This window comes from Phalacrocorax aristotelis, chromosome 6, assembly GCF_949628215.1.
Source record: "Phalacrocorax aristotelis chromosome 6, bGulAri2.1, whole genome shotgun sequence".
NCBI lineage: Eukaryota > Metazoa > Chordata > Aves > Suliformes > Phalacrocoracidae > Phalacrocorax > Phalacrocorax aristotelis.
In genome coordinates this window covers 60,816,901-60,840,095 of record NC_134281.1, presented here as the reverse complement: position 1 = coordinate 60,840,095, position 23,195 = coordinate 60,816,901, and the positions used below count along the sequence as shown (strand labels likewise).

At 42.4% G+C, this 23,195-nt stretch overlaps 2 protein-coding genes across 3 annotated transcripts in view; one reads left to right on the top strand and one right to left on the bottom strand.

Moving 5' to 3' along the window:
- The window catches only part of LOC142059415 (putative oxidoreductase ZK1290.5), a 49,540-nt gene extending 48,214 nt beyond the window's left edge, over positions 1 to 1,326 (bottom strand). For both annotated transcript variants that reach the window (XR_012661333.1, XM_075098249.1), the window contains exon 1: positions 1,059 to 1,326. Coding sequence is in view for 1 of the 2 variants with exons in the window: in XM_075098249.1 (XP_074954350.1) it covers positions 1,059 to 1,326 (268 nt within the window). In the remaining variant the exon portion in view is untranslated. The remainder of the gene's footprint in view (positions 1 to 1,058) is intronic.
- On the top strand, positions 1,283 to 22,779 carry DPH5 (diphthamide biosynthesis 5). The gene is made up of 7 exons (XM_075098248.1): positions 1,283 to 1,417; positions 4,490 to 4,614; positions 7,927 to 8,035; positions 18,137 to 18,257; positions 20,397 to 20,436; positions 21,508 to 21,611; positions 22,530 to 22,779. The coding sequence occupies exons 1-7, from the start codon at positions 1,283 to 1,285 to the stop codon at positions 22,751 to 22,753; spliced, it is 858 nt and encodes a 285-aa protein (XP_074954349.1). The 3' UTR covers positions 22,754 to 22,779.
- The last annotated feature ends 416 nt before the right edge of the window (positions 22,780 to 23,195 follow it).

Here is a 23,195-nt window from a genome sequence, read left to right as displayed (position 1 = left end):
CCCTCCTCTGCTCACACGGTCCTACGCTGCCTTGGAAGAATGGCCTTTAATTAATATTCTGGCCCTTTCGAACTGTTAGCAAATCCACCAATTAGATGGATTTGGAATTTGGAATAGTACAAAGCTGATACTGCTATGTATGACTAAAAGGGGTATGCCGCTGCAAGCCAGGCGAGGGTTTATACCATCTACAGTTCAGTAAAAAAGAAAATCCTTTTCCCTTTTGCACAAACAGCTGAGGGAAAATAAATTCTTTGGTTGCCTTGTGGGGAAAAAAACCCCACACAATCAAAAAAAAAAGAGGAGAAAAAAAAAATCCTGCCTTCAAATTTGATGGACGCTTCGATACCCCAGTTCTCATTGCGGCAGTGCATTCTGGTTAGCCTGTAGCCTTGTTTTGCTAGGACTGAGCGCAACAGCTTTCCTGAACTACCACTAGCATTAACTCAGGCAACTAACATGGACTTCTAATTTTTTTCCCCCACGTTCACATTTTAGAAAACAAATTCTTTAAGAGTTTAACCAATTCTACTGCAGAACCTCTCACTGCACAATTGATAATTAAAAAAAAGTTAACTCCCCTTCGCATTTCCGTATGTTCAGGCAGATTTTTTTTCTCCTCCTAAGCCATACACATTTGTACGAGCAACAGCCAAAACCAGATGCTGGTTTTCAAAAATGATTAATTAAAAAATGCACCACCCTCGCACGGCGGGCCGTGACGCAGCGGCCCGGGCTGTGACAGGGGCCGCCGGACGGCAGCAGGTGCTGCTGACAGGAAAACCGCCCCGTAGGGTCAGTTGAGGCCCGAAAGTCTAATCCAAAGGCAAGTCCGCTCCCAAACCTCATTAAAGAGCCCAAACAGAGCCACCAAACCGCCCAGTAATGCCTCGGGGGAGGCGGGAGGAGCGGTCTGGGCCCCCGAGCGGGGACGCGAAGACCCACCCGATGATAAACGGCGTAAGGGCTGCTGAGCTCAGCGCGGAGCAAAGGCCCGGCCTTGAGGCGAGTCCTCACAGCCGCGCTCAAAGGGAGGCGGCTCCGGGGCCAGCACTTACCGAGCCCCAGCACCGGGATGCTCCGGCCGTTAGCGAGCGGTACCCTAGGGCAGCCTCCTAGCCCGCCCCCATCCGCCATGCTTAACGGCGGCGGGACGGACGGACGGACGGACAGGCAGCGGGGCGGGACTACAACTCCCGGCAGCCCTTGCGGCCACCTCAGCGGCGCGGCGCGACGAGGGAGCGGCGGCACCGTACCGGCCGCTGTACCGGCCTGCCGAGGCATGCTGTACCTGGTGGGGCTGGGCCTGGGAGACGCCAAGGACATCACGGTGAAGGGGCTGGAGGCGGTGCGGCGGTGCGGCAGGGTGTACCTGGAGGCCTACACGTCCCTCCTTACGGTGGGCAAGGATGCGCTGGTAGGTCTGGCCGCCGCTCGCACCGGGCCCGAGGGCCGCCGGCGTCGGGGGTAGGTCGGTGCCCTCAGCGGGAGGAACTAACAGTGTGTGTTCTGTGAAAAATGTACATGCGTGGCCTCCCCGTGCAATATTTTGTAGGAGAAATGGGTTCGCTGCCTTGTGAGAAGAGTGGAAGGAAAATTTTCCTTCCTGCGAGTATTGGTGCTAGTTTTCATCTCAGGTTGCGTATGGAGATCCTGAAGGACTGGAAAACTTCGTTAGAAAAATGTCGATCTGTCTAAAAACAGACAAAAAAAGATGTACCAGAAACATGCATGTTTTAGAGCCTTGAAGCTCTGTATCAGCCTGAGGAATTACAGTGTGCCTGCTGGAATAATAACTTGCCTATGTCTCATGTTTCCATGTTTCCTTGTGGGCCAAGCTGTCCCGCCACGCTGAGGCTCCCAGAACATACACCGTTCAGTCAGGGGTGGGCTGTTGAACAACACAGAGATAAGCTTTTTGTTAGTAAACACACCTTATGGAAGAAGGTGTTGGAAGCTGGCTGCCCAGAGAGGTGGGGGAGTCACCATCCGTGGGGGTGTTCAAGAAACACGTAGACGTTGCACTTTGGGACATGGTTTAGGAGGCCTGGGGGTGTTGGGTTGGCAGTTGGACTCGATGATCCTGGAGGTCTTTTCCAGCCTTAATGATTTTGTGGTTCTAAGACAGTAGTAAAAACATACAAATTATAACTGTGATGGGTTCACTGGTCCTAGAAAGGTAAAGTTTAATGTTGAAATAATACCAAAAAAAGAGCTTACCTACCTGCAGAACAGGATTCTTGCCTCCAAATAAGCTGGCTTTTACTATACAGAGATGCTGTCTGGGCCTTGTATGCTGTATCACCATACGGTACTTGTACGCGTACCTGTACGTGCATACAGCACATGAGGCTTTTAGCTTGTAGTCAGCATTATGGGATATCTAGATAGAAGCTAGACCAGAATGTCTGGGGCCATCTCTGGTATATCTGCTGTATTTTGAAATACTCCATGCTTTTTCTGTTTTCTTTTGTTTTGGTTTTTTTTTCCCCCCCCCCACTGTAGTGAAGCAATCTGACTTGAAATTGTTCCATTCAAAACAAAATGTTATTTCTTTGTTGTTGGATAGCTGGAAAATCGCAAAACAGAAATGATTACTTGGATATTTTTACATTGCAAAATCTGCATTTGCTGTCCAAAAAAATTGATGGATTCCTAGCCAGCTGAAAATAAAATATTGAAGAGTAGAAAAATGTGGAATATTTTTGGCATGGTTATTTTGGGAAGCTTGTTTGGTTTGGTTTTTATTGTTTTAAGTCTTTTGGAAACCATGAAGTCCCAAAGATGAGGTAATGGGGAGAAGTGATCAATGAAAACCAAGTCAAAGATGCTGTCTTAACTGAAACTGCCTGAGAGGGAATATAGGAATTAATCACCAAGTGTTGATAATACAGCCCAGTTTACATCCAAGTGACAATGCTGAATGGTTTATTTAGTAATCTGAAAGTCAGGCTCTCCTCAGCAACTTGAAAAGTTATGGGAAGGCTCTCGAGGCAAAGAACAGTGTGTATTTGCTTACAGTACTGGACTAAAGTTAGTCTGGTCCAACGGTAAGCCCACCAAAACGTGTGTAGCATTTGCTGAGTTCTCAGCACCAAGTGCTTTGCTTTATAGATCAGCTCCTTTTGTGCTGTGCTGCTTGCTAATGTGTGCCTAGTGTGAGATACCCAATAAAAACAAAAGGGGTGTCAAAATGTGGTGTAGTTTGTTTAGTACAGATGTCAGCAGTATGCCAGGGTGGCTGTCAACCGTTTTGAATCACAGATACAATATTTGCTCGTATATTTATTTGGTCCCCTTTCTATTGAGTCTGTAAAGGTTGCAGTCTGTTTCACAAGGAAAATAATACCCTCATTTTACAGAGGTAGAGATACTCAAAAATGGTGAGGAACTCGTCTTTAGAAAAGGGAACCGAACCCTGGAACAGAGGTCCCGTGCCTAGTACTCTAGCTATGGGATGGATTTTGTTATGGAAGCATTACTCTGCTTTCTGTACAAGATTGATTTCTCTTGTCAATTCATTATTCCTTGCGGGGAAAGATGAAGCTATCGCTGAAGTCGCAGGAGGAGTTAAAGAGAATTTGTCTGTGCCGTAACTGACTTAATAGTTTTATCAATTTGTTAATATTTGCAATACCACCCAAATTTTCTGAATACTATTTAGAACAAAACCACCTTTTTTGGTCTATGCCCTGGGAAAAAACCTTTATCTAATCATGTATAGAGCATGTGAAATGTATGGTGGCACGTGATGTAGAGACAGGTATGTTCAGGGTGGGCAGACAACGTGTTCTAGAGCTAACAAGTTTTATTGCACGTATGAGGTTGATTCTGGGAATAAAGGTATTTTAAAACACGCAAGGAGACATGATGATTACTGAGCTGCTGTAGTAAAACAAAGGATGTGACCAAATACATGTTTACCTGTGTACACAGTAAAGTATTTCTTACAGAGAACTGTAAGATGAAGGATTAACATGAAATTGTTCCTTAGATGTGGTTAGTTACAATGTACTAAAGAAAAATCTGGAAAACTAGGTTGTGGTAAAGCTAGTGTCGTATTCGTATCTGGTTTGATGTCAGCATTATAACTAACCTAAGAAGTTAGGCTCAGACTTGTGAGAGGGGGGTGCCTTACAGTAGGAGGCCCGGTTACATTAACTGTACCTAGCGTCGACCCCAGTACCTTCAGGGTGCAGGTGTGATTGAGCTACCTTGGGAGCAGCTCCTCAGCTGACACAGAAGACATAAAAACCCAGGTCAGTGTCAGAAGAATGTGCCTGACTAATTTTAGTCAACTCTGGAGCTGCTTTATGGGTAGCTCAGGTGTTCTTGTAAGGGGAGGCAGGGTTCCCTAAGACATGGGCTAGACTGCTGGGGAGAACAATGAAATTGGCCTTCCCAGTGTCCATTGAGTGAGCACCCAGAGAGAGATGAAAACACTCCCAAGTGTCTTACTTTGGTGTTTCTTATTAATTTCAATTTCTAGGAAGAGTTTTATGGAAAGGAGTTGATTTTGGCTGACCGAGAAATGGTGGAACAAGAAGCAGATAGCATTTTAAAAGAAGCTGATGTTTGTGATGTCGCATTTCTTGTGGTTGGCGATCCTTTTGGGTAAGACAAAGCAATGTTTTAATTATTGCTGTAGCTTGATCACTTTTTTTTTTAGCAGGAAGAAGCCATACTTCATAGCTGTAATTCTTTATGAAGCAGATGATTTTCAGACCAGAAGCACTTGTTATGTATTTGTATATTTTTAATTGCATTAAAAATATACATGCAGTTGTCTATACTTTACCTTGCTTTGGAGTTTCCTTGCCCAGATATCCCTTATAGGTAGAAATGTGGACCCTCTAGGATGTATAAATCTTTCCATCAACAGTCACTTATTGTTTCATTCTCCATGCTAGCTTTTATAGAGAATATTTTGTTCCAGGTTTTGTCTGCTAACAGAAGAAAGTCTAGGATATCACGTAATTAAGAAGCATGCTATGTTTTGAGAGAGTATTCTTTTAGTTGCTATTTGTACTTATAAACTGCAACTTCTATGCTCAGTTGTTTTAGAATGAACGCTGATTGTTGGCTGTACAGTCCTTCTGCTTCGATGTATGCTAGTTTTTAAAATCACTGAGGCCGTTATAAATGTCTCCTCACTTTGGTTTATTAAGCCTTTTGTTTCCACTTTTTATTCCTGCTGAAAAGTGTAGTTGTCTTCTATCACCAGAAGGATCTCCTTCTGTCTTTTCAGTCAGGCATCATCAATCTGTAATGTCAAGCCATACAGAAGAGCTTTTAGTCTCCAGCTGGTGATTCAAGATTTATACCACAGTGTTAAGGGGCAGAAGAAAAATCAAATCACCAAGTACCCTATTTGTGAGTGAAAAAATAGAGTTTATGAAAAAGAGGAGCAGCGTGCCCATCTGTCAAAAGCAGAGAATTTGTGTAAATACAGGTTGAAGAGAATTGGCAAGAGAGTATTACATTAAACTAGTACTTATGGGCAGATGATGCTGTATTTCAGAAGTAGTAATTATACTTTCAATGCATGTTAAAATTAGGATTTGTGTGGAGTGTAAAGCCCTGTTACCTGTACCCTTGTGCTCTGATCCAGTGACTGACATAAGGAAGTACACAAGATGAAAAAGAACAGCCTACACGTACTTAAATGTAGTTGCTACTTGTAAGCAGTATCTTGATCTGCCTCAGTTATCATTAGCTTTAGTGTCAAAATACTTCAATTCTGATTAACATACTACATCATTGTAGAAAACTACCCTTTTGTGGAATGAGTTGCTTGTCTCTAAATGTTTATGTCCTTAGCTCTTAATACTGCAGCTAGAACTGCTCCTATGCCCGCATAGAGCCCTGAGGATTTAGGGGTTCATGAGGTTACTAGGAAAGAGTACTGAATGTTTCTGTCCTAAGAGAAGCCTTATGGGAGGAGGACAGAAGCCATGTGATGCAGCTGATCATAGAGTTTCAAGTATATATGCAGGTAAGAAGAGTACTTGGCAGCCTTAGGAAATCTCAGGTGTTGGTGGTTAATGGTTACAGTGATGAAACAAGCTGTGCCCCTGTTGTTCTCACTGTTCACTGCAGGTTTTTATCTGCATTTGTGGTAACAGCTATGGATGTGCTAGCAGGAACCTAACAGTTTTAGTAGTGTACTGGAAAGCCCACCTTTGTGTAGCCTGGTGCTAACATTCATATTATTACTACTTATAAAACTTAAAATCTTTATCAGTGACAGAAGATACTAGCATAGCTCTGGGTGCAGAGGGTTGGCTCCTTGAAGCCTTTGCTAGTATTAGCCGAGGGCTCACAAGGTACTTCTGCTTTTAGTTACAGTCATTATGGACCCATCTATTGGGAGAAAATACTGGCTGGAGAAAATTTCAGTGAATAAAGCCAGCTGATCCCTTGGTCCATATTAGCATAACCACAAAATCCTCCAGTGCTCCTTGTCGTATATATGTGAAGGGAATAATACAAGGCCATAAAACTAGTCCCCTCTTTCCTTAGAGCAGGCATTCTTAAATCACCTTTGCTTATGGAAGTCAGGAGCATAGTTGTTTACTAACAAAAGTGTTGTTCTAGATCACTATACTGCATTCTACTAGGTCTGGGAGCCTGCTTGCATCAGGGTCTCCCATTTCCCAAATTTACATGCCTCTATTTTTTTTTTCCTCCAGTGAAACAGATTTCTTTTTTAAACGATTGGTCCTTACAGCCTTGCCAGCTGCTGGCACATTTGTGTTCCAGTCTGAAGCACCTGATCTTCTGGTTGGTGCTAGTCAGACACGCAGTCTCAAAATTATCAGACTAAAAATTGGGGGAATTCTGTTAGGGTAACTGAACCAGGCCAGGGTGAAAGCAGTCTTCCTATTTAATTATTCAGATTGGCATATGTTATTTCTTTCTTTTCTTCCTTTTTTGGAATGGCCACACAGAAATGTGTGGTACATCTTGGCAACGAGATGGCTAAGGTTCAGGTTTGATAAATATGGGCAAGGGGTAGGTGCATTTTTGTATTTCACACAGAAAATGGCGTGTCTAGCATGTATGTAAGCGTGCATGCAAGCAAGATACACATGTAAATGTTGTTGCAGTTGAAAGATTTGCTGGATCAATATATATTAACCATTTTAGAAGGACTCTAATCCCATTTGCGTTAACTACGAGCGCAGCAAAATTTACACCAGTCACTGCAATGTGTGTATTGAGTATTAGACCTGGAGCCAAATTTAGCTCAGTTCTAAGCTTAACTAGAACTTCCTTAATTGTTTGAGAATAAATGTGATCACTCAAACTTAGGCATTGTTAATTTGAGTAATTTGGCTTAAATATGATAAAAGTTGATTTAGTCTAAAGATGTGGGGTTTTTTTTTCTAAGCACTGCATGCAGTTTGCTTCAGTCTGATCAAAGTTCTTGTTTGAGTGTGTGGCTTTCCTGGCATGCACTGGTGCAGATGGGAGGAGGCCTGGCTGTGCAGCGAGTAAGGAAATATTGGAGTTCTGCTGAATTCTATGCCAAATAGAGTTGACCTTTACAGTTCAACAGATGTCCAACAGACACCTGCAGGAGACAAAGGATAAATGAAACTTTCCTTTTCAAGTACTTGCCAAAGCTACTTTAAAAAGTACCAGTTGTGTTGGTGTTACAGTTTTACTGATGCCAGAAAGCTGCAGAGAACCATAACATACCGAGGATGCCTGCATTCCCAGCTAGGGAAGATAACATATGGAAGCCTTATTGGAGTTTTCACTTTTCTTTAACATTTAGTCAAGTTATTGTTGCCCTTTTGGCACCTCTGCATTGCCCTAGTTGTGAAGGGTTTCATTTTACTTTTAAAACAAACTATTACGCTAGTAACACCTGGTCACTTTATTTTTTCAATCTTTAATTCCTTTCTTTTCTTAACACAGGGCCACGACGCACAGTGATTTAGTACTGCGTGCAGTAAAACTGGGGATTCCATACAAGGTCATTCATAATGCTTCAATAATGAACGCAGTGGGTTGCTGTGGTTTACAGGTAACATTTTTGTATATATGCTATTCCACAACTACTAAATTTAGGATTGGCGAGCTCTTCTACTGCTGTAGCAGTTCATGTTGTAATCTGCAGTTTGAAGATCTGTAGCAACTGTATGCTTCTGTTGTCAGAATTTGTTAACACTTCCTTTTCAGCGTGCTACATGTCAGCAAAAGTCCCTTTTGATAAGTGCTTGTGAAAATGAATTGTAGCAGTTCTATTCTCTGCTCTCTAACTTCCCTCCGCCCCAGGAGACTTTGATATTTACATTATTTTACAGATAAAGCTTTGCTCATGTTGGGTTCTTTCTACTGCTGATGGTCACCTGATATGTTTATTCATAAGTTAGGTTGATATCCTGTTGAGAAATATGCTGGTCTTGTCACAAAATGAATATGTGCACAAGCCTGTCTATGTGTCCACCTCAGATCATAGCTAATTCCAAAATCTTGTATATTCTTCCTCTCCGAGGTTGACCGGTCTTCACTTTCTGCCCATTTGCCCAGAGAGGAGAGATTGGCCTAGCCAAGGACTAGAAGAACAAGTGACAGGTTTTGTGCTTCTGCAACAGCTAAAGTGGAAAAGGTCTAGTGTCCCCCAAGAAAATACTTCACTACTTTTTTTTACACATGTATAGGTCCATTATTACTTTTCCTGCATTGAAAATATTATGGCAGCATAAGTATCATAACTAATCACATATAAGTAAGTTGAAGCTTCCCCCTCTTGTTTTCATTCATTACTTTAACATAGAGCCTGTCTTCTCAAGGCTCAGAATGGTTCCTTGTGTATGGGAACCCCTAAACCAAGCTCCTGCTTTCCTGCACGTGCTTTCAGTTTTGGCAACATAAGCGTACTACAGGCAAGAGCTGAGGGTTTGAACAATAAGTTTTCATCACTGAAGGAGGAAGCATTCGTTCCTAGCTTAACATAAAAGAACACCATTTTTTTTAATTTCAGCAAACAACTGACACTTCCAAATTTACACTGATGAACTCCACTGGCCTTATTTCAATGCTGCCCAGCAGCAGAAAATCTGCTGCAATAAGTTGGGTATTATCTCTGTCTTTATTCACGCCTGAATGCTTTAGAAATGAGAGAGCCCTGTCTGATCTGGCAGTTCAGCAACATTGCACCGGCACTGCTCTGAGATGTGAATGCTAAAGGGAATGCAGCACAGGATTCACATTCTTTATAATTCTTCTCATGAGCACTTTCTTAGTGATACCTGCCTATTGCTATAAGACTTGGGCAAAGTTATCTTTTAGGAAGGAAATAGGCTCCATGGTGTCTAAAATCTACATGTACAGCAGACAGATGGCATCTGTCGCATGACTGCACTTACTGGGGCGGGTAACACAAGAGTTGAGGCTGGGGCTCACCCTTTCCCTTTTTGGCTTTATGGTGGTGCAAAGTTTGCTTCTGCTGTCAAGCTGTTGACAAGTAGTTTCTGCTACCCGCTGTCTTTTTACTGTTCTTTTACATTCATTAGGAAGGAAGATGCAAGGCTTATATTCCAAAGAGAACAGGTGACTAAGTTTTCTGAAAGTTTGCTTCCCCCACAACGCTAGGCAGAGGAAGGAAGGAGGAGTGTAGAGCTTCTAGATTAATTGGAGAAAAAAAAAAAGGAGCAAAAAACTAACTGGGAACATATTGCAAACAGTCCACAAGGTTTTTCACGTATGTGGGGTTTTGGAGATTAGTTTACTATTTCCTTATCCCATGCTGAAGGGAACAGACCGTGAAGGAAATGTGATGTTATTCACTCTGGCATTAGTCCTCGTTTCCATTCTGGCTTGGGAGGGGCTGCCTTCTCATAAGTCAACATTCCTGTTGTTGTATAAAGCATTTAAGGAAATAGTGATCGTATGGTATTACCAGACAGACTATAACCAGCTGTATGTTTAACTCTTCATTGCTCCTTACAGGCGTAAACAACAAGTGAGGGGTACCTTATGAAAAAGCAGCCTGTGATTTAATTGAAGTTGTGGTGGAAGTTTATAATTTCTTTCAACAGTCTCTACTTTCAAGGCTGTCTCCTGCCATTGGTTTAGTTTTGGAGTTATTGTGTTTCAAATTACGAAGTTTCTGTCAAGTATAGCAGGGATTCCTCTTTTGCTTCACCACAGAAAAGGCTTGGCCTTTTTTCTTGTTTTAATCTGATTGTGATACAAAACCTCTTTCTACTAGAGAAAAACAGGAAACACCTTTATACGCTGTTCTGAAAGCCATGTGCGTAGTGAGCTGTAACTGCTGATTAGGCCTTCAGTGAAACGCAGCTACAGCCCAGTCTGTTCACAAAAGAACATGTCTCTTGTCATCAGAGCAATGTTTCTGTGCGGCCAACAACATTCTGGTAGTTGCACAGTTTTCCTGTACAGTAGTAAGTTACTGAAGTCAGTAGAGCATTAGTGATGGTTTGTCACCTTCAATTCATAGATATATTTCTTGCCAATTGTAAAGAAGGGTGAATATCTATTTTCGAATTTTTCAAATATTTTTTTAACACTCTTGCCCATTTAACAGAATCAGTGCAGCTGTTTTGAAGGCTGCACAGGTGCGGATTGTATTTCTACAAAGAATGGGGTATTTTTGGTTTTGAAAATTAAACTTTTTGAACTTCTAGGAAGCTCTCACCGGTTGATACAATGAGCTGTAGCTATTGAAAGCAGAGGATAGTATAACTTAGCAAAGTATTAGGCTGACTGGACATAAGGCTATATGACTTGCTGTGGCTCCCTCTTTTACACTGTTCTTGCTGTGTTTCACTGTGTCAGATTTTTCCACCCCCCCCAGCCCCCCGGCTGAAGACCGTTATTTCCCCTCAAAAACAAAGGAATACAGCTGGGGGTGGGAGAAGCCAGGGAAAGTGCCTGCATGTGAGTGCCTCTTAGCACATTTTCTGCAGGTTCACCTCTCTTGTCTGGAATCTGATATGTGCATGTGGTGCTCACTGTGACTCCTGTTGTAGTGGGGAAACACTGCCAGTGAAGAAAGTCATGCAGTTTGGTATCTATGCATGCTGCCGGGGAAGTCAGGGAGAGGGGATAGAAGTCCCCAGGGGAAGGCTGAAATTTTCAGCAAGCGGTTCTGGCGGGTGGTAACTAATGAGGCAGTTCAGCTTTCCTCAGCAGCAGCTGCACTGTAGTTCCGTAGCTTTGGGAAGCTCAGTATTTTAGGTACCAGGCGTACCTCTGTTCTACCACTGCTCAGCTACCCGCTGAGCAAGACATTGCCATGCCTCTGTCCGACTAGGATTCAGCATTGCAAGCTGAGAACAAAGGGAGAGCCTAGCCTGACTTCAAAGGCTTTATCTGTACCCATGCTCAGCTTTTCAGAATAGGGCTGAGTGCTAAGGCTTTTAGCCCTAGAATAAAGAGGCAGAAAACTCAGGATCTCTAATTTACACCTTTTTCCTTCCTTCCTAATCTGCATGATGTCTGGGTCAGTTTGGGAAGGTCACTGTCCAGAGCGGTGCTCTCAGGACAGAATTCTCTCTGACCCGGTTCTGGTAATGTACCTTTGAGGTAGCAATACGGATGGTCAAGCACGTGAGGAAGGCTCTGCATCATGCTGACCTGTATGCATGTGAAGGAACGATGCAACTTGAAATGGCTTGAGATAATGTCATTACAGTAAAGAAAGAGGATTGAGAACTGAAGTGCAAAGCTGGAGGCAAGCCGTGGGATGAGAAAAGGACTGAAATGAACCACTCATTTCTGGGAGAGTGGTGTTGCTAGTTTTGAAAGCATCTACTTTATATTTTGGTAGGGTAGCTAGGAAAAAAACATGTCATGGTAAAGACCTGACTTTCTTTTGAGACATGCCCACTTTCCACCTGAATAGCTTCAGAACAAACATCTGCATGTCCCCTTGTTTCTTTCAGTGATTCATCTCAATTTTCTTTTGTTTGCAGTCCAGTTAATTCCCGTAAGACTATTACAATTATAAAATAGTTTTGTCTTTTCGCTACTAGCTGATCACTTAAATGCAAAAGCAGTGCTTAATTTTTGAGTCTTAACTGAACAGGTGAGTATATTTTCAGTGTCAAGTAGAAAAATACTACTTATAGATAAGGAAGCTGAAGGATGCTCTCCTTACTTGCTGTGCTCATAGTCAAATAGAAAACCTGTATTAGCCACAGCAGCGGAACCGCTGAGTTCCACCCTCTCTCTGTGCCCTAATCTTCAAAAATACCCTTTGCCCTAGAAGGAGGGGCTCTATGCAAAATGTTTTTCACTGACAGTTAAACTGTTTTCCACCACTGGTTGGTTTTCTCACTTACTACCAGTTTCGGAGCCTTTCAGAAGTTGGCAATTGTTTCTCAAACGAGTTAAAGGTTAAATCAGTGCTAATCACGCCACTTCATTACTTACAATTGCTGTGCAACTTAGTGTCATTTGTCACCAGCAAACACGACCCAGAAACATCCATTTAATCAGAATAGATTTTTTTCGCCATTTAGATATCTCCATTTCAGACTAGTAGCCAAAGTGAGCAGCGTGGGGAAGGAATCATTGTGCAGTATTGCTGGGAGGAGTCTCAGGAGGTTATTAAAGATAAGGTGACATTACCTTGGAGGGAAAACCCTGTCCTGTTCAAGTTTGCTTGGAGTTTCCAAGTCTTTCGATAGCTGAATTTTGTTCTGCTTGTGGAGCGGCTTTTCCCTAAGTGCTGATGGAGGAGGCAGCCAAGAGAAAAAGATGTTCTTCCCTTCATCTGCTTTTATGTGATTTGTCTCGGCTGCTTCCTGAAGACTGCATTCATGTGGGGTGGGCTTCCCTCTGCCAGACAGCCTTTTCTTCACAGTTCCTTTCGCTCTGGCTCGTGCTAAGGGGACTGGAGGTTTTTGGGACGCTGAGCCTATCTGTTGGTTTGCAGGTCAAAAAGGAGTCATAGTGCTCTGTGTGTGAATGGTAAAAACTTCCGTGTGAGGGTTCTCATGAGGGACGCTCAAAGTTGCTAAAAGTTCTGTGGTACTAAATGAGATAGTGTAAAGGCCTAGAGCTACGCTTGTGGGCGTTTCATATGACCAATTACAAGCAAAAATGAAGCTTGACTGATTCTTGCCACCTCTTTATTGATGACTGTTGTACTTCCTAAGGTGTTCTCTGGCAACAATACATAATATACGGAGCAGTAGGAGCCCTTCAATCTGATGTATATGGTCTTGAGGGTTGTTAAATAGTTACAGAGGATAAGGAGAAAAATCTGACTTGTTAGATTCCTTTTTTTTTGAGGATGAACATTGCATAGCATCACATCAAAACCCTTATGACAAGGTTAAACAAAACATGCCTTAGCTTTTCTATGTTCAGTGGGATTTATCAAGAAGGAACCTGGGATGATGCAAAGTGCTATACGGTCTCCAAACTCCATTGAGGAATAGCCTTAGGAGAAAAAGCCTCTTGGCGCCTGTCAGTGGGACGTGATCAGGCTGTGCAGTGTCTTCATTTGCAGAACACACCTGTCCTGTGAGAACTATCTGCAGCGTAACCCGTGACCATCTCAGCACAGACCATCGCTGAGTAGTCTTTCAGCCCTACAGGGTTTGCAGGCATCTGCATGTGTATACAGGTGCCAGGTCTGAAAAATGTAATGATAAGACCCCTTCCTACCTTCTTCCCCTGATGTATATCCAGTTCTGAAGCTGTTTGAAATTTTAGGAGAGGAGGAGGCTCGTAAGTGAAGAATTGCTTTGTCACCATTGCAGCTGATACAGCAATAATTCGGGAAAGATGCTTTAAAAATAAATGTCTGCATTTTGAAACGTTTACTTCTTGGTTTCTCTGCAGCTGTTGCCCTACTGACCTTTAATATTCTCTGGCATCTTCTCTCCTGCTTGCTTTAGTACTTTTTAGAGGGGATGGAGGATCTTCCTTTTTTAATTTCCCTATTTAGTCTCAGCTTGTTCCTTCTTTTTATGCCCTATGTTTTTGTGGTGATTAGCCACACCAGTATTTTAAGTGAGGGCTATTGATCTGGACAGCTTCAGGTGTCTGATGTCATTCAGACTGGCCATTAACGAAGTTGTTCAGTAGTTTCATTGACCTTTCACTTGGGATGTTTTCATTCAGCTCAGGCTTTCCAAGCTGAGATCATGGTACAGCACTTTCTCTCATGGTTTATTCTGGCCTCTCAATTAGCAATCAATTCTGCTTGTATAAACAACAAGTAAAATAAGAAATATCATTAACAGAAGGGTTAAAAATGCTAACTGACATCAGGCACCTCAGTGCCAGAAGTAGTCAGACATTTTTTCATCTTATGTGTGTAAATAAAATAGGAAGTTATAGCTTGTTCTGAGGTGGTCAGAGTGTGAGTTGAAGAACAGCTTTCTGCAGTATTTTGTGAGAGGCAGAAAACAGCAGAGCATTGCCTCGGAGTAGAGGGTTCTGGCTTCCTTTCCTGACTTCAGCTATTGCATTGCAAAATCTAAGTGCACAAAGCTTTGCTTAAGCCAGTCACTGCTTGGGCAGCAGGGAGGGGTATTTCCAAAGACTGAGGTCTTTCAAAATGACCTTTTGAAATTTTTCTGTGAAGTTTTTGAGCATGAGGGAGAAGGTAAGAAGGTTTGTTTTCAAGCTGATAGCATGAAATATTTGTCCAGCCATTTCACTGAGCCCCTTTGAAATTCTGGCACTTTTGTGCCTGAGCAGAGCGTAGGCACTCGTAACAAATCTGATGATTAGTGTAAGTGGGATGCTTGAGATATTTTAGCTTGTACGAAACAGACCTTGCCCACTGCTAAATCCCAGCTGCTTCACGTAGAGTGCAGCACACAGAAGACCGCTGTGAAGCTTTTCTTGCTGTTGCCTCTCTTTAAAGCTGTGCCAGCAACTGTACAGCATGGTGGTTTCACTGAAAATACACAGAGCTCCTCATTGTCTTACTAAACTTCTTCTGAACAATATCAAAGCATGACATTAATCCTTTGGTGTGCTGTAATACACCTTGGTTAACAAGGATGTGTCGCAGTTCTATTCCAACGACAAGAATGATTTCTGGAATTTTGGGGCCCTATTCAGTCTTTTATGGTGGGTGGAAAGAATCTTTTTTCAATTTCAGTGGGTTCTGGCTCTAGTGGACCTGCTGCCGTCTGTAACCGCTGAATCCTTAGGATAGCAGTGGAACTTTTGGGACTTACTGCTCTGTCTGCAGCAAGGCTTTTCTTGAAAGTCTGATACTTCATGTGAGATTTCAAGAGGTAGAAATTAGGGCACAGCACTGGAAACTATTAAGAACAATTGAATCTGCATCGGGTACAGGGAGAGAGTTGAAAATGTAAATTCTGGTAGTTACGTGTTGCTTCTTTAATGCAGGCTTGCTCTGGTGGCAGAGCAGTGCCTATGTTTGCATAAAAGTCACACGTCTGCAGAGATCGAATGCTGGATGAGAAAGAAATATTTGTGTCTGTAACAGTGCTTGTAAGGTAACTGGTTACAAGTAGTCAATCACAATAGGGGTATCCATTTATTGCTTCACTTCTGCAGCATTCATAGGTGCATTGCTGGCGTACCAGAAAGTTTCCAAAGTAGTATTTTCCCTTCTTTAAATTAAAGTAAAAATATGTACGTTTAATGCTAGGAAATCTGTTCTTTAGAAGCTCAGTCAGTAGAGGGGTATAAGTTGCCAAGGCATTTCTAGGAGGTTAATAAAATATGCCCCATTCCATCTCCTTGGTGCAGAAGCTACTTCTGTGCTGTCCAGGTGCTAAGAAAACATGCGCATTTTTGTGAGACTGTATACATACAGTATACATACATACACAGTTTTCTGTGATATCGCTACTTTGTGAAGGTATTCTGAAGTTATTTCTACTGAATAGGTCATTTCTGACAAAAATGTTTTATTCTTTTTTGACATTCAGGCTTCAGTTTTAATGCAAAACCTGCTAAACAAAGGACAGATTCAGTGAATCTGACTGGCAGCGCTTGCACAAACTTGCCCGACTTCGTGTTGGCAAAGATGAAGGAGAATCTTTGTAACAATCAATGGAAAAGAGCAAAACAACAATCAGAACAAGTGCTGTAGGGTATAAAGTTGAATGCCCAACTTGTTTTTAATATGTGGCAGAATGATTTAAAATGATTCCCGAGAAAATACTTATCAGATAGTACCATTTTGCCCATTTCTGCACAGCTTTTTCTTTACTAAAAGGCAGAGGTGGAAGGTTCTTTCCTTCAGGTTATCAAATTGCCAAAGGGACTGGGATAGGATTTGAGGTTAACTGAGGCCACTCGCTGTACGGAAGGAGGGCTGCTGCTTTTGGGAGGGAGTGCAGTGGCCTTCAGGTGGCAGGCGGTAAGTAGGCTAGCTAGTTAGGTCAGACCGGACAATTCAGCAGTTGTTGGTGACTGGAGGTGTACTACCAATGAGATTAAAGGTTAACTCGCTCCCAGATGCTCTAACAGTGAAGGGGAGAAAGAGAAACTCTTTGTCCTAACAGTTTTTTCTTCAGAACTGGTGCAAAATGGAAAGAGTTCTAGCTAGCCACATGAAAAATAGGCAAACCATAGCTTGTTTTTTTCTTTTTCTCGAACACAGCCTTGAAATAGTTAACAAGTTACATCAGGAGCAATTCGCTTGGTTCAACCTATATTTAGTTTACTGGAAGAACCTTTAGGTTGTGAAATGTTCGCTGTGTGTTCTTGTCCTTGTGCTAGAATGAAATCTTTAAAAGAGGAAACGTTTTCAGTAATATTCCAGGAATCTTTGAATAAACACTGTTTCTATCAGCATGAATGGTTAAATTGGAGCTTTTGATCCCTTGAAAACACACACGTTTCTGCTTTGATTCAAATTCTCCTCTGCCAACATAAAGGAGTTAAAACCGCAACCTAATGCCACAGTAAAATAAGTATGTATAGGGGAATCCCCGGATGGCACAGAGCTGCCAGAGCTTCTATGTAGGGTCCTCTTCTCTGCTAAGAGCCTGCACAGTGCCTCCTGTTCCGGGCTTGGAAAAGCACGTTTTCCTTCCAGGTTTACAGAGCAGGTGGGGAGGTTAGTCCGTACAACCGCCGTTTCCCTGGGGGGCTCGAGCAGACAGAATATTGGCAAGCTGTAAAATCCATCGGGGACGGCCCCGTTCCAGAGCTGAATTGACCAAAACTAGTGCATGGTTTTGCCCTCCTTCAGGTCGCTTACAAAAACTTCCAAGCCAAACGCTGCCTTAGGTTGCACGTGACTTTTGCTTCTGCATCACTGGGAATGATGGGTAAGGTACCACTTCCAACGTCTTCACTGAGATTAGGGGCTCAAGGTAATAAATAGTGTTAAGACTGAGAATAAAATCAGTGAATGTGTCTGATGTAGAATTTGCTAGCAATATTCTCCTTCCATATGCGCATGAAAAATGCTGCGCCAGTCTGCTTTGTGCACAATCTGTCCCTGTCTTTGCGTCTTCATACCCACTGTCTCTTTATGCTGTAACTTCTTTTACATGATACAGCTTTCATCTGCCAGGGAAGTGCTGCTATAATACAAACGCCACTGCATCAGTGGAATTAAACATTGTAAGTATGGTGGCGTTATTAGAAGTTGCCTAGCCTTAGCCAAAATAAGAAATAGTAAGTACTAATTTTCATGCTAGCCTTACAAAGTTTTGCCTTTAAAAGGACTTCTGAATAAGTAACAAAGAATAGAAGGCGGATTGAAAGTTAGTTAACATACATTGAAAAGGGGAGTGCAGAGATAGATAAAAACTGTACAGGTAGTTCATCAGTCATTCTTTAACGTGTTTTACTGTTCGGAGAGTAAAAGAACAAGAGCTCATCTCTTACGAAGGCAAAAAACCAGTTTGGTACTTAGATTTGGTTAAAAAGAAAGGAGGGAATGCGAAAGAAAGCACGGGGCAGCTTTTTTTAAAAGGAAGCATTATTTTTAGTGCAATGTTTTGTCATGTATTTAGGGAAGAGCAAACTTAAGCATCTTGCAGGAGAGTATTCTCCCTGTGGTATGAAACGAGTTTATTAACTAGGCTCAGGACTTTTCCGTGTTGCCAGTCGTTCACGATTTTCACAGCGTTTCCTTGTATGCCCTACTACTTTTATTTTTCTTAATGTGTATGCATGTTATTGCATTTGCTTTGTTTTACAGCTGTACAATTTTGGAGAGACAGTTTCTATAGTTTTCTGGACAGATACATGGAAGCCGGAGAGCTTTTTTGACAAGATTGAGAAAAACAGGCAGAACGGAATGCACACACTGTGCTTACTTGGTAAGCAGCCGTTACCCCGGTTCCTCAGCCACCATCTTCCGCGGTGTCCAGAAGCAACAGTGATAGGCATGAGTTGAAGCCTGTGATTAAGCAGATGTTCCTAGCTAACCAAAAATTGGAACGTCGGTGTATGTATACTTAGAGTCAGTTCAGCCATTGTTCGTACTACAGCAGCCAGGAATTTCTTAATTCCTCTTCAGAAAATCTGTAAGAAATTATGCCTTTGTGGAAGTCAAGTAGGGGCAGGAGGCCCATATTTCGTCTAAAGGTCAGTGTGATTTTAAAGCTAATTCAAGCTCAGGATCCAAATCAGATTGCAGTGACTAGCAGCTCTCTTCTATTGACTTCGTTAGGCGAGAGCTCAACACGTTTGACTTTCTGGGGAGCTAAATCATCCATTTAACCACATTTCTATTTTGTAAGGTGTCATTCCCTTTCCTCATCTATTTTGGCAAAAGGTGATCGCCACGTGAGAAGCTTCACTGCCGTAAAAACATCCTTGCTGATCACGGAGCTGGAAGGGGACGCTGCTCCCACCTGCCCACTGTCCCCAGGCTCTCCTGTGGAGCTGTCCCATCTTTATCCTACCCAGCAGCGCTCAGCTGAAAGCCGCTCTCGGAGTAACTCTGCTAGTCTAGGTAGCTCCTCGGGGAGCTTCCCGTAGTTCCTCATGGAACTGCCTGCATAACAAGTCACTTGCATATTTGTATGTATAATTACATACATTTTTGTATTATCTTTCAGACACAGCTGGGATCTCTCAGTGCTAAATAAATTAATTTTAAGTAAAAACAAATTCTGTGGTAACTGGAGGAATCCTGAGCAGGAAACAATTTAAATGTGCAAGCATCACTGCACACCAAACTTTCCAGTGCCTTGAAAGTTGTTTGTTTTCAAAATTGGCTAAAGATCAGAATTGTGGTGACTTGTTTTAAAGAAGGATGGCTTCACAAGTGTTTTAAACAAGGATTATTACAATTATAATACATTAATCCAAAATATGCTTTAGATATTTTGTATAATAATTTCTACTATCTCCCTTTTTAATTTTTTAATTTTTGTAATAATATTTTTTAATAATATGGGCTTTCTTAATGCGGTAGTGAGAAAGTAAAAATTTTGGAACGGTAACACTGAATTAGAAACATCATGTTTCAGGGACAGGTGTGGTACCTGCATCTAATTGCAGCTCACAGCTGAAAACTGCCAATTTCCAAATTATTTGTTCCCTTAATACTTGGCCATTGCGGTCTATGTATTGATTGTTCATCCATCTGGACTAGATTCCCGGATAAGCAAATGTGACATAAAAAGGTTAGTGCTGATAAAATTCTGAATTCAAAGTGACTTTGGGGACATGTAAGCGAGGTGGTAACCGGGGCACCAATAGTCCTGCAGCTTTGCATTTTACACCCCTTTCTTCAGAGTCATGGGGTTTAGGAGTTGATTGTATAACTTAGGCAATACTTTTTTAAAAAATCCAGATGTAAAACGTATCCAGCTTTCACTATGGTAGCGTTTTGGGGGCACTTGAATACAGGTAATGTTCGATTGCCTCTCGGAGAGGTTGTTGCCAATTAGAATTTCATAAATTGCAGATGCGCAGGGTCTTACCTGCCCCCCTCTTTCATTTTTGCCCAAATCCTTTTTATTTCCCCATAACAGAAGATTGTTCTAAATGTTTGATTGGAACAGGAAGGAAGCGCTAACGAAAGTCAGGTTCCTGCATGGCAGTGATGTAATCGCTGTCCATCAGTCATACTGTTCTACCTTTTGTGACCGCAATGTACTCATCGTGTACGAGTAGTCCCAGTCCCCCGGTGTGCTTACACATGCTGGCGTTTAGCTGTCCTATGGTAAATACGCCTGATATTTGTATACTTAGCAGTATTTTTATTGTGTTGCTCTGAAATCGGTGGCACTTGCCCCATCTTTGGGTAAAATCACATGCATAAAATCACCATACTTGGTGATTAATTAACATATGAAACAGTAGAATGTAATCTGTAGTCCTTTTTCCTGTAATAGCTAAACTGTTGTTATAAAGTTGATAGAATCTGCTAATTAAGTTAAGCTTTACCTACATAGAAAACTAAGTGGGAAGTTTGCAGGGAACCTAATACCTGTTTTGTTCTACAGATATTAAAGTGAAGGAGCAGTCTTTGGAGAACCTAATGAAGTGAGTCACCATTTTGAAACTATATTGAAACACACACTGTATTTACAAAGGGGGTTTTGTACAAGGACAGAGGTTCTTTGCCCTCAGTCTAATCCTGAACTTAGCTGCCTCCTCCTCTTGTCCTCCTCAGTGGCCAGAGTCTTTTGTTTCTTACAAGGAGCGGGACTTTTTTGTTCATTACAATAGGACCTGGCTTTATTTGCAGCGACTGAGTGAAGTTGCAGCAGAGCGTAACCTTTTTTTTAACTGTTTCTGTGAGGAGCCCTAAGTGAGACTGGGGTAAGCTTTCTGCTGGGCAAATGAAGTGTTACTTTACTGCTGTCCTGTCCCATCCTGGAACAGATTAATAGCTGGAACAGCATTCTGAATTCATTCTTAGGCTGGCTAGAAACAGTGTGAAGCACTGAGGACATACCACCCTTTTTAAACAGTTAAATACACAACAGAAAAGCCCTTAAGTTCATTTAACTGTATTCAAAAAAGCTCTTGCCACATCTTAATCGTCTCTCTGCAGTCTGTATGTTTTGACAGTGGTGAATACAAATGGTTACTTTACAGGCTTGCTGTAACTCTGGTCTAAATTAACGTTTGTGAAGTCTCACAGTATCATTGAGGTTTGTTTATTCTGGAGTTTCAAAATAAAATCTGTTTGACTGAATCCACAGTTGGCAAAGCAAGCAGCATTTCATTTAAGAATATATCTCTAGTCTGTAATCATCTTTCTACAGTGCATTTGACAGAAAAACAGTAGTTTGCCCTTGAATTTAAGTCTAATGCATCTTTCAGGAGTAGCTGCAAAACCTGCAAATTGCTTCCAGCAGCTGAATTTGCTTTTAGGACTCAAAGGACCTGCCAGCTGGAGGCCCTGCTGCTTCCCAGGTGTGCTGAGAGCACACGGGACTTCTGCCTTCCATGAAAATTCCACTCTTGTCTAAAAGGCCCAGCCTGAGAGCCTGGGCCCGGTCAAGTTCCATTTGCTGGTCTACCAGGTTTCTTGAAATAAACTGTAAGAACGCTGGGGATAATGAACTGAGTTATATGTGAAATCTCTCTACATTTCTTTCCTGGCAGAGGAAGAAAGATTTATGAGCCACCACGCTACATGAGCGTGAATCAAGCTGCGGAACAGCTTCTTGCCATTATTCAAAACAGGAGGCTCCAAGGAGCAGAACCAGGTACTGTGACTTCAGTGTTTCTCTCTGCTAGTACCCCTCCCAAGCGACGCTTCCTGATGAGCCGCGGAACTCCACTCCCTTCCTCTTAGTCTTCACATTCTCCTGCTCTGCAGTGGAACTAGGCTGCCTTAAATCCTAGTCATGAGATGGATTTGGCAGAGCTTGAGCCCAGTGTAGCTCAGTGAGCACAGATGAACGAGCAGCAGTGGCTCCTGGAGGTTTAGTCAAAGCCTCAGCTTGGTACCCTGCGCTCTTTCTATCCATCTTTAACTGTGAGCTCTTTGATCCATTCGAGTTGCAGGAGGCGGAAGGATTCTGAGCATTTTAGATCGGTCGAGCTTCAAAAGTCTCTGCTATGTTTTATTGAGGCTGGTCACACTCTGCTCTACATGAATACCAGTGTGTGACTCTAGGTTAACCCAGCGATGCAGAACTGTGATTTTGACCTTGAAGTCTTAACGCTAGTCAAGAGCAAACTCTGAAAGGTGTTTATTGAGACCAAGGGTGAAATCACAGCGGTTCTAAAGATGACTCAGTTGTGTCGCAGAAAAATTCCTTCTAACAGGAATTTATCTAGCTCTCTTCCTCCTTTTAAAAGTTTATTCCTTAAACACTGTTAAAGTGGAAGTCATTTGATATTATCCGACACACAGAATGACTCAGAAGCAGCAGTTTCCTCAAAGTGAACACAGTTCCTGAATGAATTTTGTGTTCTAATTCTGCTGCCATCCCGTTCTTGCTTATAAACACCCCAAGATACAGCTTTATTTTCTCTGAAGAACGAGCTTCTTTCTAGGCCGCTCCAATGATTTAGTTATTGGAGCTTTAAGACTGCAGCGTTCAAGTTCAAGCATTTTGAGTACTTTTGTGGCAAGACCATTAGTCAATAAATTAAGCATTTAATCTTCTTTCTTACAGAAATTACTGAAAACACAATTTGTGTTGGCCTCGCGCGCGTGGGTGCCGCGGATCAGAAGATTGCTTCCGGCCCGCTCTCTCGGATGTCCACGGTGGAATTAGGCGGCCCGCTACATTCTTTGATTGTTACAGGCACTATGCATCCTCTGGAACTAGAAATGCTTAAGCTTTTTTCTGTAAATAGTTCCAGTTTCGAAAACAGTGCGTTTCAAAGGACCACGTAAATAAAAATGAGGCATTTACATTTTTATTCCATCTTTACGCTGTCATGAAATTGAGGTCATTCCTGTGAACATTGAGAGCTTGCCAGAGTGCAGGTAGACTGTACACTGCTTCGAAAGACAGCACTGTAGGAACACGGACCTGCTTTTAACCAAGGCTACGAACTGCGAGCTGCACCTGCTGGTGTCAGCCTCTAACACGTAGATGCCTCCAGGAACCTTTAAACCTTTGTCCGATTCAGCTCCTTGATACCTACACCAGTCTTAGGTCGATGACTAGGATTAGAAGCGCCAGCAGAGAACTGAAGCAGCGTACCAGGTACCTGCCTGCGTCGCGTTTGCGGCAGTGCATTAACCAAGCCCACCGCGTGCCTTGTTGGAAGTTCATTTTAGATGTTAAATCTTGCTTTTCAACCTTCCAGAAACTCAGTGGTTCTCTGCCAGT

Coding starts and splice junctions, on each gene's coding strand:
- DPH5 (XM_075098248.1), top strand. CDS start 1,283: ATGCTGTACCTGGTGGGGCTGGGCCTGGGAGACGCCAAGGACATCACG. Junction 8,036..18,136: donor TGGGTTGCTGTGGTTTACAG/GTAACATTTTTG, acceptor TTTGTTTTACAG/CTGTACAATTTTGGAGAGAC. Junction 18,258..20,396: donor GCACACACTGTGCTTACTTG/GTAAGCAGCCGT, acceptor TTTGTTCTACAG/ATATTAAAGTGAAGGAGCAG.